General features: G+C 39.9%; 1 protein-coding gene across 5 annotated transcripts in view; it reads right to left on the bottom strand.

The window, feature by feature from the left end:
- Nucleotides 1–16474, bottom strand: part of elavl2 (ELAV like neuron-specific RNA binding protein 2) — a 135741-nt gene that overhangs the window by 14962 nt on the left and 104305 nt on the right. For 2 of the 5 annotated variants that reach the window (XM_069518595.1, XM_069518596.1), the window contains 3 exons: nucleotides 16280–16366; nucleotides 15902–15967; nucleotides 313–403 (listed from right to left, as the gene is read on the bottom strand). In XM_069518595.1, coding sequence (XP_069374696.1) covers nucleotides 313–384 — 72 coding nt within the window. In that variant the 5' untranslated portion in view covers nucleotides 385–403; nucleotides 15902–15967; nucleotides 16280–16366. Of the gene's footprint in view, nucleotides 1–312; nucleotides 404–11517; nucleotides 11674–12804; nucleotides 13137–15901; nucleotides 15968–16279; nucleotides 16367–16474 lie in introns of those variants that run through there. The other 3 variants (XM_020095802.2, XM_020095801.2, XM_020095800.2) reach the window with 3 other exon arrangements.

Below are 16474 nucleotides of genomic sequence, written 5' to 3'. Positions count from 1 at the left end.
ACACAGCTATGCATGTTATTCTCAGGCAAACACATTATTATGATGTAATAACAAGGGCCATGACATGACAATTTAAAATGTCCATGAGATAAACAGAGCAACAATCAGGTTTAGACCATACCAATAAACTCAGACTGTAACAACTTGGGAGCTTTTCATAACCCAAAGGTGCTTGAATTCCAAATTGGACATTAATTTGGTTTGAACGTGGGAATATGACAAAACTAATGTCATTGGTATGGCCTGAGCACTGAGACAAAAAGAGCAGGCCTTGTTCTGGCCGAATGATTTTAAAAAAGAAGTTCCACAGACCCCGGTCCAAGGCTCAGGCGCCCACGAACCACTTCTAAGCAGGGAAGCCACATCGCACAGTCTGACTGCCATGTTAGTTTGGAGATGCCTTCTGAAAATGTGGACACAAAAAGTACTTCATGTTAGATCAACAATATCCAAAGAAACAGTCAGAGGTGATCACATTTCATAGTTGGGGAGAAGAGAAGGAGGCTGTGTTTTTTTTTTGACCTAGCTGTCCATGCAGATTGGCTTAAACAAGGGAGAAGGCAAAAGGCAATGTTTCACTTGTGTCACAATTCATCTGCAGTACGGAGCAAACAGCAGAACCAAGAAGTGTAGAGCGTTAAGTCAAGAGAGAAAACCTGGCCACAACATCTGGGACAACAAGCATGAGGAATGGCAATTAGTCCAATGGATGGGAGCGCTGCACAAAGATTCACACTGAAATCGGAAAGCACAAATCAATTGGTCCGCTCAGATTGCTCACATTCAGCAACACGGCTAATGCTCAGGTTTCGCTGACACATCCTGCATTTGTTACAGAGATCTTTAGCAAACAACACACTGCAACTGCAAACACCAACAATAAAATTATCAGCAAGTTTCCCAGTTACTTCTAGAATAAACCACCGACAACAGGTTCAAATCACCAAGACAGGTGGAGAGTTGAGCAATGAAGCACTGAGCAAACAAACAAATAGAGTGCGAAACTCAAATCACCACAACACACATCACAAATAAGTTAAAAGAGCCACAACAATTAAAATTGACATTTATATATACATATATCATGTAGCTCCAAAACAGGAATACGCAAAATGTCACATCAAACTATGATATGGATACCTTTATTTTGGCTATTTAACAACTTCAAAAGGAGATGTATAAATAAGATGAGCAGCTCTCCCTCCTCTGCCACATACATTTTATATTCCAACATGGGAATATTTTTCTAAGAGGTTGAATATTTCGGCACAGACGACTGAGTATTTACTGTCCCACTGATCAACTTGTTCCACCTTGTTGGTCACATCTAGTGAAAATGTCATCTTGCCATAATGCTGATGCAAATTGATTTTCACTCCTCAAGTGCTGAAAACAGAATTTCAGTTGTCAGGTATAACCCAATAAACCTGATCGATATTTCTTAGTGGAGAGCATCTCAAGGCACGGCCAGTGTCTGGAACCACTCTCAGCCACAGACACGGATAATTCATGAATCAAAAACATTACATTTTTAAAATGTCCTACTCAAATTTTCAGGAAGCCAGAAGACGATTAATGTTTCATGACGTCTAGATTTCACTACTTTCAGTTTAGACTTTTCTGCCATGTACAATATGCTGATCTGTGCTCTCATACCGTGCTCCATATGAGTATGTGGTGTCAATAAACAGGAGCTATCAAACATCGTCCTTCTACACATTCAGTGACAGACCTTTGTCTCAATAGTTTTTTCTTGTCTTAGCAGTATTTTGATTAACTAAATAAAGTCAGTTTGAAGTTTATTTTTTCACTTGTCTGTTACAACACTGCCACTGTGAAGAAAGTGATTGGCTATGATAATGTTTATAAATGCATGTAAACTAGAAAACTGCAGAATAATTTAAACAGCTGGAGATTAGAACACGAAAAAGCACATTCCTCCACCAATTTAAATTATCCAGATCAGCATAATACCCACTCAGATTTCAACAACATTAATATACTTTTTTTTTTCCAACAAGATCCATCAATTAAATCCTAAGAAATTGATTTGTATATCGTAAATGATAATGTTTTGTAATAAAATCCTTGATTTGCCCCGTTAACCAGATCCAAACCAAAACGTATTAAATTCTGGCCTCGCCCCATCCCTCCAGTAAGTTTGGTGCAAATCAGTTCAGTAGCTTTTACATAATACTGCTGACAAACAAACCAACAGAAAAACATAACCTATGTATCAAAGGTAATAATTACAACCTTAGCTTATTCAAGTGTGAAAATGTAATGTGTGTGGAGTCCACTTCGATGGCATGACTAGAAACAACATACTTAACAGTGTTACTTATCTATATCCATCTATTCTGAGATTCAGTGTGAATCTTAGCGTACATATACATATACTGACAGATATGCAATGTTACAGGAATCCAAACTTAGACTCTAGATTACAGATGACCCACTACAATATTTCAAGTACAGTAACGCTGTACTTGAAATATTTTGTTGCCAAATATTCATTTAGCCAATCAAAAAAAAAAAAATCTCATGCATTCAGACCGTGAGTTTAATCTGCCTTTGAGACTATACCTTTAAAACAGTTACAGCATCAATAATTGGATAAAAATTAATTACATCAAGGTCTGTGTTATCAAACCTAGAATTTGTGGTTTCTTTATTTATAATTGCAAGCAAATAAACTGTGTTAATATGAGTCAATGCAGCTGCTTCAGTGAAGGTCTGAGCGAGAGCAGAGGTGGTATAATAGAGCCACAGCACTCAAAACAATCCTAGAAACAGCAAGGCCAAAGACTTTGTTGTTGTATGACGAGTAAAATGTATTTTACCAATGTAATGTGTGGGTATTGAAATACTTTTCTGGCATTGATACACTGTGAAGCAAGTGTTTGTTGTGGAGCCTGCTACTACAGTTTGAACTACCACAGTCTCTATTTTGAGTAGTATGGAAGGTGTCGGGTCTGTGGACAGATTTTGCCAACACAAATTACATGAAAATCAAAAGACATTTGTCACTTTTATTTACCCTTTATTTTACGCAGAATCGACTGTTGTGACTGGACCCCGGTGAACTCCAGCCAATACTTTGGTTGAGTCAGCTTTGTTCGAGAAGCTGCCTTCAAGTCTTTGCAGGAGCATCCTCACAACACTGCATTCTCTGCTGAATTACACAATGTCCTCTGCCACACACAATATGCTCACCCCAGTGTTTTCAGATACACAGCAGTTTAGAAGTCATGTGCAGGACAGTGTAATACAGATTCCTCTGTGTGCATTATATAGAGACAGTATATAGTAGCAGCTTCTCTTTTCAGCTTTCTGCTTCATAATTACTGTGCTAACTGATGGACTACTTCTGTGTTAAGAGCAGTGACATAACTAATCATGAAATTAGATTTGCTGCTCTTGTTTCATAATATTAGCTGGATCTTTTTCATCTGACAAAAAAAAAGAAGCAATTACGTCAACTTACTTTGCGTTTACATAACTGAGAAAAGGGAAAAGAACCTTTACAAATTAAATAAAGTGGCATAACGCCGCTTGCGTAATTGTCAAATCAATTTTAGCTGTGAGGTAAATATTCAGGCCCACACGCTTGGAGCTTGGGGGTAGAATTGTGTCCAGACTTCTTTTGATTTTGATTTTTTAACCATCACTGTTTTTGTGGTTCTGAATATTCTGTGGAAGAACTAGAAAAGCATCGTTCCAGTGCACAACTGCAAACACATGAGTCATTTGATTCACTGTCACGTCCCAAAAAACAAGGTCAAAACCCACTGACTGCATTCCCTAATACAAAAACACAAACTACAGCCACATAGCCAGCAGCTACAACCCACATGACACATTACCACAGATACATTTCATTCACTAGAAGAAACAATAACAGCAGCAGGGCGGATCTGATCGTCACAGTGGAAACCAACAGAAGAGTAATCCCAAGCCTCTAACAGGGCTCTCCACTAGATAGCTAGATAGGGGTCTTGAGGAATGACCCCTACAGAGAGACAGTTGGCTGTGAAAGACACAACAAGCATTTGAATGCCTACATGACTCAACATGTGGTGAATTATTGTACAGGAGAATTAGGAATTAGAAAAATAATAATATCTCACACAAAGCAGGAGAAAATGATTCATCAACAGTATGAGCTAAAAAATGTAAACCATGGATTAAAATGTATAATGCGAAGAAATGTACTGATCAAAATATGTTACTGTAGGAAACTACATTATATTAAATAGCACTTTTATAATGTGATTTGGAGCATTAGCCTTTACAGCTGAATACTTATTCGAGAGGAGAAGCAGTTATGTCAAAAATAGCAACATAACTAAAAACCAGTCACTGGAGACAACTCTAACATGTCAGCAAGATAAATAATATTCCTGAGTGAAGTTAAGAGAGAAAGAACAGATATGAGTCAGTATTAGTCCTTTGTCCTCCCTCTGCTGCAGCGATTCACTGTCTGTAGGTACCACTGGTAGAGAGAAGGGGGGTGTTATCTCAGACAGACGAGAAGTTTACAAGAATACACTAAAACAACCACCCAGACTTTCATTTCAGCCTTTACATAACAAATTGTGATTAGTTTAACCAGCGCAGTGGTTGTGTACATCATGCCACCAGGAAAATGTGGTCCATAAATAGCACTTCACCTTAAACAGGTGGTTTGATAAAGTTCTTAATTTGCTTTTGACTTTTTAATACAAGCTTGCATTAAAAAAAAAGACTGTCGGAGCGTGCAGTTGCGGTAAATTAAGGCCTCGGTCCCTATATGAAGAAATATGGTAATAAAGTTGCCTCCTGTTTAACACCTGTGTCTTATAGAAAGAACTGCTCAATAGGGTGGTTTATTGTCAAAGGACAGTGTGAGGGTGACTCGCCCATCTGGTCCAAAAAAAGTTTCTCTCATGAGTTACTTGTCTTTTTTTGTTTAATCTAATATCTTCAACACTAAATATTTCTCACATATTGAAAAGCAAAGGATTCAAAATAATGGTAAGCCCCAATAATTATTACTTATCTAGGAAATGTCAATTCTATGCAAATATCATTATTATTGCAAATATGCCACGTCCTGTCAACACAGATGGTTGTTTGCTAGCTACATCTTGTGGCCTACCAGCCAAGGAGTTTAACCAGGAGGTTAACACATGCATGAAGTTCATGCTACTAAAAGTGACTCCCTCAATCTACAGTGGGACATTAGGATTCAGCATCCATGAACAGTGATATGTGCAGCTTTTCACTGTGTTTAACATTTTGCAGCATGTTTGTCAGCAAATTCAAAGACAGTAAAAGGATCTAAAACAGTGAACAAGTTAATTGATCGATGGTCAATAGATTACTCAACAAAAAAAAGGTTTGTCAGCCCTGCTTATTAACTGTAACTGAATATGTGTAAAACTTGCTCCATGCAGAGAATGAAGATGATAACAGTGTTGTGTAGAGACTTGCATATTATAGTTTTCATGCATACTCAAACTGCAGGTAAATACCAATAGGCATCAGGACATATGACAATTTACAGTTAATCTAGAAAGCATTAACAGAATAAATCTTATACAGTTAACTTAACAGGAGGAAATTATTGTAAACATTCGATTATGGATTCACAGCTCAGAGGAAAAATATGCAATGACTTGTTTTCAGGTTTAACACATTATATCTGATTAAATCATGATAACATACAAAATGATAATACTGAAATACATTCATAACCTAAAAATGACAAAGATTTGGATCAATACACAAATAGCAATAGTCCTGATATGTTGATTGAGGCCAACAGTATCAATAATTCTCTATCAGAGCTTCCTCATCAGTTTCCAACTCAAAGCAACATTAACTGCAGCCAGTACAATCAACATCTACATCAAATATACTGCGAGCACTCCGCTCGCGCAAGGATAAGGTTTTGAACTTCACAGGGTTAAACTGAACCCTCCTCCTGCTGCTCCTTCCATCTGTCATTTGTTTCAAACTAGTTAGTGACTCAAAAATGTATCTACTGCTTTCGCATTAAAACTTTCTGGCTTTCTCTTGAAACGTGACAGAAACGACACAAGGACAGAAATTCGATATTCAGCCACAATTTTTCATCTGCCAAAAATGACAAAAAGCAGTTACCTATTCCACAAGCTGCCTCCCCCACGTGCACAGCAACAGAGAGGAAAACGAGCCAAAAGAGAACATATTGTTGAAGAAAATTACTTGACTGAATTTCATATGTTTCACCTTTTATTCTACGTACAAAGCACAAACATTGGCTATTGTCCCGATTGAGATCATGCCACAAGGCAGAAATATTTTATTAGATAAACACTTGGAAAAGGATGCCTGGCAAAACGCCTCTCCCCAAAATATTTCAGTCAAGGCTTTCAGCATGTGCAGCCAGCCAGCAGCCTGCTCTTAGTGAAGGCATTTCACTGCACAGCATCTTGTTCCCCCAGAGGCCCTGCCTCATAGTTTGCATCACAAACCAACCCCAGATAAAGACCACATGCTTCTTTTTTTGTTTTACCATCATGGCTAAGATAAACCATCCACCTCCACAATTTTACCCCACTGAGCAGGCAGCCTTTTAGGACTCATTAAAGTGTAGCGTGTTTAGTTATTGGTACTTTCAGATCCCACAGCCGTCTCACAAGGGGAAGAGAAGCCTCCGCACCGAGTGTTACTATGAAGAGAACACAGTGATTCCCAGTTCAAATATAGTCAAGACTAAAACACACACTTGCACGCAAGGGTTATTTATATTGAGACTATGACAATACACGCAAAGTATAAGGGGCATTGACAACTGATGACACAACTTAAAGGTCTCTTCCACTGAGATATTGAACAGATACTACTTTTATATCTAAGCCATGTACCATCCTTCGACCTCGAATGCTGGAGATACTGGCTCGGTTTTAGCGGCTCACTAATTCTGCTGGTTAATTACATGGAAAAGTGGGAGTTTGGAAGCGAGATTTCACAGCTCAACAAACTGTCAAATCAACCAATCACCTGGCAACATGTCATAACTGTCAGAGTGAAAATGATTAGAAGATCAATTGATTTCGATTGGTAAAGATAATTATTGTCTTAATGGAATCATTTTTATATTCCTTAGCAAAATCCTAATCAATTCCTTGGCTCCAGCTTCTGTTGTTTGGAAATGTTGGTCATAAATATTGAGTGTTACGATGTCACAGCTTTTTTCCCCCCGCCACCTTCTGATGTTCTGCAGAGTTAACAATAAAAGTAGGGAGTGATAAGTAGGTTAGCTTATAATATAAATGATAAGAAGTTCCTGCTCTAATCCTGTTCACTTGTATAACCACAATATGCAATGCAGCTTGAGCTCACAAGTTAATGACAAACGTAATCTACAATCAAGAAAACCAAAGCTCCTTCAGCTCAGAGTCTAATCTATCCACATGATTCAGTTAAGTCACCACTGACACTTGAACATAATTAGACGGCCATTTTCATTTCACTTAGCAGCTTGAACTCAAGCCATCAAGCAATCTACTGTAGTCAAGGGACATACCTGCCATACTTACAAAGAGTTTTACTTTCACAGACTTATAACATGAAAGAAATAAACACATTAAACATGAAACTCTGCACAAATACACACAACAGGAATTCAAAAATGTAAACCTAAGTGATATTGCGCATACAAGTTACGTTGCGGAGGCCTCTGGCATGTTTTCTTCTCAATTTTAGGCATTGCATAACAAGTATTCTAAAAGGTCTAGATTGAGGAGAAGAAATCCAGTCAAATAAAAACTAACATACATCAATAAACAAAGGTGAAAAAGCCAATCAATAGATTAACTGTAAAACTTCCTGAACTTGAACCTGAAGCTACATCAGCATGTATTTTTGTGACACCGAGCACTTAAAAGTGAGGAGGCACGAATCTCTGCAACGAGCTCCTCCGAGAATTGAATTGACCAAGTATGCGTGACAAACTGCAGAGCACAGAACTCCAGAGTGTACACGCTGACATGCACGGCCTGTCCTTGAAAACTAAAAGCCCACAAGTAACAGTTCAAAATATCACAGCAGAAAACATGGATGCGACTCGTCTACCCACACATACGCTGAAGTGTACAAAGGCAAAAGATATGTAGCTTCAATGCTGTAAAAAAAGAGAAAAGTAAAAGGTCTGGATCTACTGCATCGTACATCATGCTACTTTAAATTCTTTAAATCATCTTAATGTCACTGAAAGCAGAAATCACCGTTGCCAGTTATTAACGACACCACATGCTGGATGACTCCACAGCTTTATTTAATCTCTGCTCCATCATTCTGACTAGAAAACCAACTTTCTTAGTAATTTAACAAACAACTAAAATGCATCACAATAAATGTGTTGTTTTTCCCGAAGGTGCTAGTCTTCACTGGGTAGAGTTGAGAGTTGGGCAGTGCCAGGCAGAGCATGTCAGAAAAATACTGAAAGGTGATGCAAGTCAGAGCCTTCATTGGCAGCCTGCCTCCCAAAAAGTGCACTAGCAATTCTATAAAATTGAATAATCCCAAAATGTTTAATACACAGTTCGCCTTCCAAAAAAATCCTGCTGGATAGTTTATTGCTCAAGAGACTGCAACACATGTTCATAATAGGACATAAGAATATTGACCATAGGCTTTTCTTTTATTCTTTCTGACTTGTAGCTGCTTGAAAACGGATTAAAAAATAAAGTCACTGCATGTGAAAAAAAAAAAAAAAAACTTTATATCTCCTGCTCTATTATTGAGATTTTCTTTAGAAAATCTTTAGAGTCAGTTATTAAATAAATTGCAAACAGTTTTGAATAAGCAAAAACGCAGACTGGTATTTCAGAAGTAATCCATGTTGAAAACATTGATTTCGACAATTTATCTACACAAGATCAATTATGAAAACAACATATTTGGAGTGACTTTAACAGAAAATTAAATAAATTTCAGATAACAGAATATCTGTGAATATATAAAAAGATGCGCAGGCTGTATAAAAAGGTCTGACAGTGTTATGCTTACACTGGACCTAGCAACAACTGGAAAGCATGATAAACTGTAGATATACAAAGGACACACTCAGATTGTCAGAGTAATAAAAACAAAAAATAAAGTGACACTTATCACTGTTAAATAATTCATAATATGCAGTTATAATTCATAATCAAGGTTGTGACATTTCAATCCTCCAAGTATCCACCCTACTGTGTTTTCAACTGCAGATCTTAAAACAAAAAGGTAATCCTACAAAAAATACTTCAGTCAAGCTAAACAGTGTATTTGTTTTTTGATGTTACAATACAGTATTTATTCGCTATGGAGGTTCAATCCAACAATTAACATTAATGTTTAGATAGATCACAACACATTTACACTTCCTCTGCCTCCCACTTCCTTAGACCTACACAGCAATACTGCCACACCACATTAACTGCACAAATCAACACTGGCCACACCCACAGAGCATGGGAAGTGGTGATCTATTACAGTCTGTGATGCAGTGGCAGGGTTCAGGGACACTGCAATGCTGGCCTCCTGTAATGACCCACACATGCAGAGGGAGGGCCACCCTGTGGCCAACAGACAATAAGGACCAAATGAAAACAGCTCTGTGCTGCATCCACAGAGTCCAGACTGCAGAGAGGGGAGGCGAGGGGGGAGGCCACACACAGGAGAGAGGGAGATGGGGCATTTAAGGAGGACAAAGGGGACAAATTGTGGAGGGTTTTTTTCCCCTCCTTTTTCCACCAAAGCCATCCACTGTACACTAACCCAGTTCTGACAGCAGCACACATTGCTGTACACAGTGATGTGGCCTTTGGAAGTTCACTCACTGTCCAGCATTTTAGTCACTCTGTCAGCAGCCTTTATTTAGAAAGGCAAACGTGGGGGCTCAATAATACATAAAGACAACCGCTCTTATCTCTTGTCCCTCTCAGGAGCACAGAGGCTGCTGCAACTGTGGATGTTGCATGAACACAGAGAAGGAAAAACGCCTAAAAGCAGCAGCTATATTAATAGTAATAGGAGCATGTTGGCATCTACGTAAAGCTGGACTTGCAATGATGCTTGATTTAAATGGAGATATCATGTATTCTGCATATGATGGATATTAAGACAAAACCTATCACTGCTCAAGTAAAACCCCCATGTAATAAAATAAAAAATATTGCACATGAAGTATAGGTACTATGGTTAAAGGACAAGAAAAGTAACATTTCACATTTAGTGTTAACACTTGATTTTGTTCAAAGTCCTTATTAAGAAACTGCACAATAAAACACACCAATAAGGGCATGACAGTAAAAACTGCATCACACCTTAAATCCTCATACAACCCTGTTCCCTTTAGCTGGGCTGTCCGTCTACACCCGCAGGACCAGATGTCCTGTTTTTTTGGGGCAACCTCCTGGTCAATGAGTCGCTCAGGCTTTTAGCTGCTGGCTGGATGGATGATATGTAATCTTTTCATGACTTACCAAGCGGAGATCGCTCCCTACAGAACTACAACCCAACACATTCACCTGGTTGACACTCACTGGCATACATACTATATTTGCACACACAGAAAATGCCAACTACAGAGAACGAGCCTTGGTTTATGACAGATACTACAAGCGAAAATGAAAAGCCTACAATGGACAACAACATTAAGCTTTTTAAATGTGTTCACATGCAGTGACTACATATACACAGTGTAAACATGCCAAACACAGGAAAATGCAGTTTCATTCACTGAATACAAACAAAGATACACTGAAATGTGAATAAGATCAAATGTCACAGTGGGAAAATCAGGATTTAACCTTTAATGCAAGAAAGGAGATTTCAGCAAAGTAACTGCAAATATAAAAGAATAACGCATGCCAGCATCTGCACATATATATACATATATATATACATATATATATATATACATATATATACACACACACACACGCAGCCTCAGAGTGCAGCTGCTTCTAATGATGGACCTGCTGTGATTGGTTAATGAGCTGCACCGGTGCTGCTGTGCGTCAACTGCGCAGCATGAACTGCGGCTGAAAGTGGATCCGCACTAAAGTCCAAATTAAAGCCAATTTTAACAGGTTTAGCATTTAACAATAAACTCTTCGCGGGTTTGGATAAATGCCCGCAAGCTTCAAGCGAAACTGCGTGGCGACCGCTGCGGTTTCAAACAGGCTTTTACGGGGCTTAGCTTTCGCGGTAAAGCGTGAAGAGTTGCGTGGCGCCGTGTTTCGTTGCCGCACTTGTAACAAACAGTAAATATGTAGTTTGGTCGAGTTACTATTAAAACAAACACGCATCGTTTAAATACGCATCTCCCCCAATAGGAGTTGTTTGCGCAGCCATGTCCGACGCGTCGTCTCGCCGCGCCCAGCCTGTGTTTGGCCTTGCTAGCTACCGTAACTCCTCAGAAAGCGTTCGGCTGCGTCCGTTCGAAGCTAAGTTACTTCTGACAGCATATCAAGTTTCCCCTCGTCCCTCTCGGGATCTTACCTGCAGCTGTTGTGTCGGACGTTGCGGGGTTTTATTGACGTAGGATCTGCGGACATCAAACTTTTAGTCGCCGGTGTTTGCGCGGCAGAATAAAGGGGGCGGTGGCGGGAACGCGGCCACTATGAGGAAACTAATCAGCGCGTCGGCCAATCGGCAGCGGCCACGTCTCTACCCCGGAAGTGGGGTGTTAACGCATTGATTTGTTGCACGTGCACCTTAACGACATGCGTCCTAACGTAAAGAGTGAACACTATGACATCCCCTTGAAATCTGCAGGTAGGAGCCTCAGGGGCCCCTGCAGTGTACAAAGGGAACCAGCCCAATTAGAGATAGTGATCTGATCCACTATGATTACAACACAGATGGATGAACTGCTATTTCAATTTTAAAGGAGAGACATATGCATCTGGCATAAACACAGAAAGGCCTGAAAATAAAAAATAAAACCTAAACAAATAGGTTAGGATCCACATCCAGAGTGGATTTCAGTGTCTATACTGTACATTTGGCACCTGCATGGAAATCCAGAAATAGCAGAAAAACATGCACATGATAGCAGAACTTAGTAATTGTCGAATCAAATCCAGCAACTCATAGAAGCGAAACACAGGTTGCACTTAACCTATATAGCATCGCTCCTTTGTTGCCCTATGGGCTTTTTTTTTTTTTTTTTTTACATTTGAATCCAAACGCCTACTTTTAAATTGCATCTGTATTTGGACATGTTGTCACATTTCACATAAATAAATCACAAGTTTTATGAAAGAGCTCACGTAAAAAAATCAAATAAATGAAGGTAGTTTGCTTTCTGCAGCCGTTCCTTTTACTCCTAATGTTAAATACTGCAGGTAAAACAGCTGTTCTTGTCTTGTATTTCCAGTATTCTGACGTTTTTAGTTTGGATGCATGTAGAATAAGCAACTACTATGCGGATCCCACGTTTCAGCTCTCTGCCAAGGCCTGTATTTCTACACAGTGGAACAATAAAAGCGTCCGTCCATGGCTGAGACCTTGTAAGATTGGATATGAGCACATGTGCGCAGCCTGCTCCTCCTATATCGTGAGTGCGTGATAAGCCAAGGCACCGCAATCCAGAGTCAATGGAAACATGAATGCACCACGGTGACTTTCCCCCATCGCGTTCACATGCAATGAAACACAGGCTGAGACTACACACACACACAGTGAATGCATGATGTCCTCAAGAGAACTGACACAGGCTGGAAGGAAGAAATCGGTTTAAAAAATGTTGCAGGTGAATGAGCAAAGGTGTAAAAGAGATCTTACCGTTTCTATAAATGAAAGTTAGGGACGTCCTTAGGCAAACAATCTCTGAATGAAACACCTGGCCAATAGCGTGTCAAATGATGGATTCCGCTCTCTTAGTTCAAACTTGGAAACATAAAAGCCAACACAAACCAGAGAAAATGAGGAAATGAAATATTTATTAAATCAAAACACAGAAATGACTTCCTTTCAGCAAATGCATGGAACATAAGGAGAAAAAAGAATAGAATAAATAAAAGGAATCAAATAATTAAAAAAAGCCGGCTTCTGCCCGTCTCGCTCTTTACAGGTGCGCCACACAAATACGCGACATCACTGAGTGGAAACCAACGCGAGGAGGAGGTGGTCTTTAAAAGGAAGATAGTCCTGCCGGCGAATATATAGGGCCGTATCACAGCATGCCTATACCTCTCCGCTCCCTCCGTTTCATCCATTCAACCTACACACGAACACGCATTGGACGCGGAAGTATACCGAGAGTGGCTCCATCCACCGCTCATGCACACACGGGCTCTCCAACACCATTGGCTCCGGCGCGCTCCTCGCTGCGCTCAGGCGTCTTCTCCAAAGCGCAGGACGCCATTCGTCGACGGCGCAGTCACTCAACGCGATCAAGCATTTTTCCTAAATATGGCATTTGATGTCAAACATTGCCTCGCCGAGGTGCAGCGGGCGGGAATAACACCACGACTCATCGAGTGGATTTTTTTGATTTTATTTTATTTTACCCCCCCTCTCTCTTTCTCACAAATGCGTTTTAAACCACAGCACCTCCTCCGCCGCTGCCCTCCAACAAAAGGAGCAGCTGACCCTATTAAAGCCATTTGAGCTTTGACTGCCGCTTTTTCGTGTCAGGAATCGAACCTGTCTGCAAGATGAGGTGATGCTCCTCTGTAAAACAACTCTGAAACATTCTCCCCTCATGGGTCACTCGTCATCAGCCTTTTTTTAAATTTCTGCTACATCATGCCCCCCCTGCGCCATTTCACATCTCATGTCATCACCTGTGACTTTGCTGCAGACGCGTCTGTGTCGGTGCAGGTTCCAGCACCACGGACAGCGCAGGGCTCCAGTACAGTAGCAGTGGAGAGGAGCAGCCTCCAGGCGTCTCACTGTCTGCCTCACACCCTTAAAGTCAATGGTTAGCCCCCAACCCTCCACCTATACAGGCTGGAAACAAAGGTTGGCGGCAATTTGGACTCCCAAGATACATGTGTACACAATAGAAAACGCTTGACTTAGTATTTACAGCAGCCCCAGCACTACGCACACTGGCCAGGCAACACTGTGCACCATGCAGGCGTGGCTGCAGACTCTTCCCAAGCACATGTGTTGTAGACCTCCAGAAGGTGGAGCAACAGTTAGGGGCTTGCATGGATTCAAGCGAGAGGGAGATCGATGGCTTTCAGCAGCAAAGTGTTTCAGTATGTAAGGCCGTGCACTCAAAAGCTCACTGCAGAAAACCTTCAACACAATACAGGACCTGCAGAAAATCCGGCCATACATGGTCCAATAAACTCTACTTGTATGTTAAGGTGCACGCTTTTCTCAAAACTCTGAGCATATAAATATCCTCAAAGCCTTTCACCTCACCACACAACTAATACTCACTAGAATAGGGAATCAAACACGTTAAATGAGTCCTTAAATACTGTAAAAAGAAATGCATGCAAAATCATATTCATCATTAAGCTCCAACGTAATGTTGCATTTTAACCTTTGACCCAACAGCAGCAAAAAGGAAGTAATGAGGCACAACTGAGCAAAACCAATATAACTGAGGTGATTAATAGCCGGAGGAAATCTCATAGGCTGTGTTGAAACGTGCTCAAATACAAATTGTTGAACAGTTTACATATTATGTAAAGGACCTGAAAACAAAACACCTAAGAAATCAATGTGCAAATATTGTATATCAGTATATTTTGTGTCTTAGGTTGTAACCTGTATCAACTTAAAATAATTTACAGTATTTCTTAAGTTTGTGATGAATTAAAATGTCTGTACTTCAAAAGATAAGCAAGTCAGACAAACAAATACCACTGAGCTGAATTCCATGAAATTCGAGCTGTAAATGTTCTTGCAATCTCGACAGGCAACTACCTCAGTGTGTTTGCTTATTCCAGGAACAAATAGAGATGTGACTTGTGTCATAAGACTCTCAGTCAGCCAGAAGAAAAACCCTCTCTCAAAACACAAAAATCTTACAAAAATAAAATGGATCATTTCCTGTCAGTATAAAACTGATCAACAATTTCTTGAACTGGGATAGCTGCCATATAATCATAAGCACATAATCTATCAGGATGTGTCACATACACATGATCAGAAACAAAGTAGGTAAATAACGTGAAATGCTGAGATACAGAGTGACTGAAAATCAAGTAAGGTAATTTAGTGTGGGTCCAATTGTCTGGCTGAAAATTTGCATTACAAAAGTCAAACATTTAAGGATAAAAAAAAATCAATTTTCTAAAAAAAAAAAGGTATTTCCAGGCTTTTCATCTTAACAGTAGACTCTAAAGTCTCCCTGCTCTGGTTTCTGGCTCTGGCTGAAGTTATTCATGCCCGCAAATATCAATTAGATCATTAGCATTTAGATAGCATATGAGGATTCTTAAAAGGAAAGAACATGGACCTATTGCTCCCCGTTTTTTAATTGTGATTTGTGAAAGTGTGTCTCAAAAGAATGTCAGAAAGGCTTAGTCGTCAGGTGGACTGTATTTAAAAGATCAGACGCAAGGAGGGGTCAATAAATCAGGATAAATCAGGGAAATGTAAGGACACCGGTGCTTCTTTGTGACTTGTTTCCAGGAATAGAAGAGGAGGGGGGAAATATGGCTGCAGCAAATTAACACCTAATAAAGTGGCGACTGAGCTAATTTTTCTTGTCATCTCAACAATCCCCTTTTCATTTCTCGTACAGCTGGGCCTCTTCATAAAGTCTGACTTACACTAAGTTAAACACCCAGAGACACCATCATGGATGAGCAGTCGATACTTTAGGCTCAGGGTTTGCACCGGTGTATTAAATATTATGCTTCTCAGGAGATTTCACTGTGTGGCAGCCAAGACAACAATCATTAGAAAATCTTACTGGGCTCCTGTAGCTTTGGTCCAGCACCATCTTCCTGTCAGGCCCTCACAGCATGCTCCTGGCCAGCTACAGCACACCCAGAGGAGGCAAAAAAAACAAAATAAAACACTTTGAGACAAAGGAGCAGAGTGAGGACAGAGTGTGGACATGTTTTACTCTTTTTGAAGCTCCAGTCTGTCAAATAAAGATCAATTGGGGAGGAGAGTAACTCATTCCAAAGTTTCAATGTGTCATTCAAACATATTCGCACATTAGTCAAATGAAAAGTAATTTGGCAGCTCAGTAAGCTTAATTGATCTAGGGGTATACTGGTATTTATTTGAGTAAACAGGACTACCTTTATAAAAGGATATACTGCAGTTATTAGTAGTTGCTCACTTCCTGCTCTGGTGTTCAACTGCAGCCTGATGGTGTCACAAACATCTTCCTGACCACACCCATGTTGGGTTGTCCAAGGGGCGGGGCCTGAAAGAGAGAAGAGAAAACTTCATCAAAAATAACTTAACCACAGAAGAATTTAGACAATGATAATATGCCATAATGAAATAAAGAACAGGACATATTACAAGCAAT

The sequence above is a fragment of the Paralichthys olivaceus genome, chromosome 22 (genome assembly GCF_024713975.1).
Source record: "Paralichthys olivaceus isolate ysfri-2021 chromosome 22, ASM2471397v2, whole genome shotgun sequence".
Taxonomy (NCBI): Eukaryota; Metazoa; Chordata; class Actinopteri; order Pleuronectiformes; family Paralichthyidae; genus Paralichthys; species Paralichthys olivaceus.
This window is presented reverse-complemented; position numbering and strand designations above follow the sequence as displayed.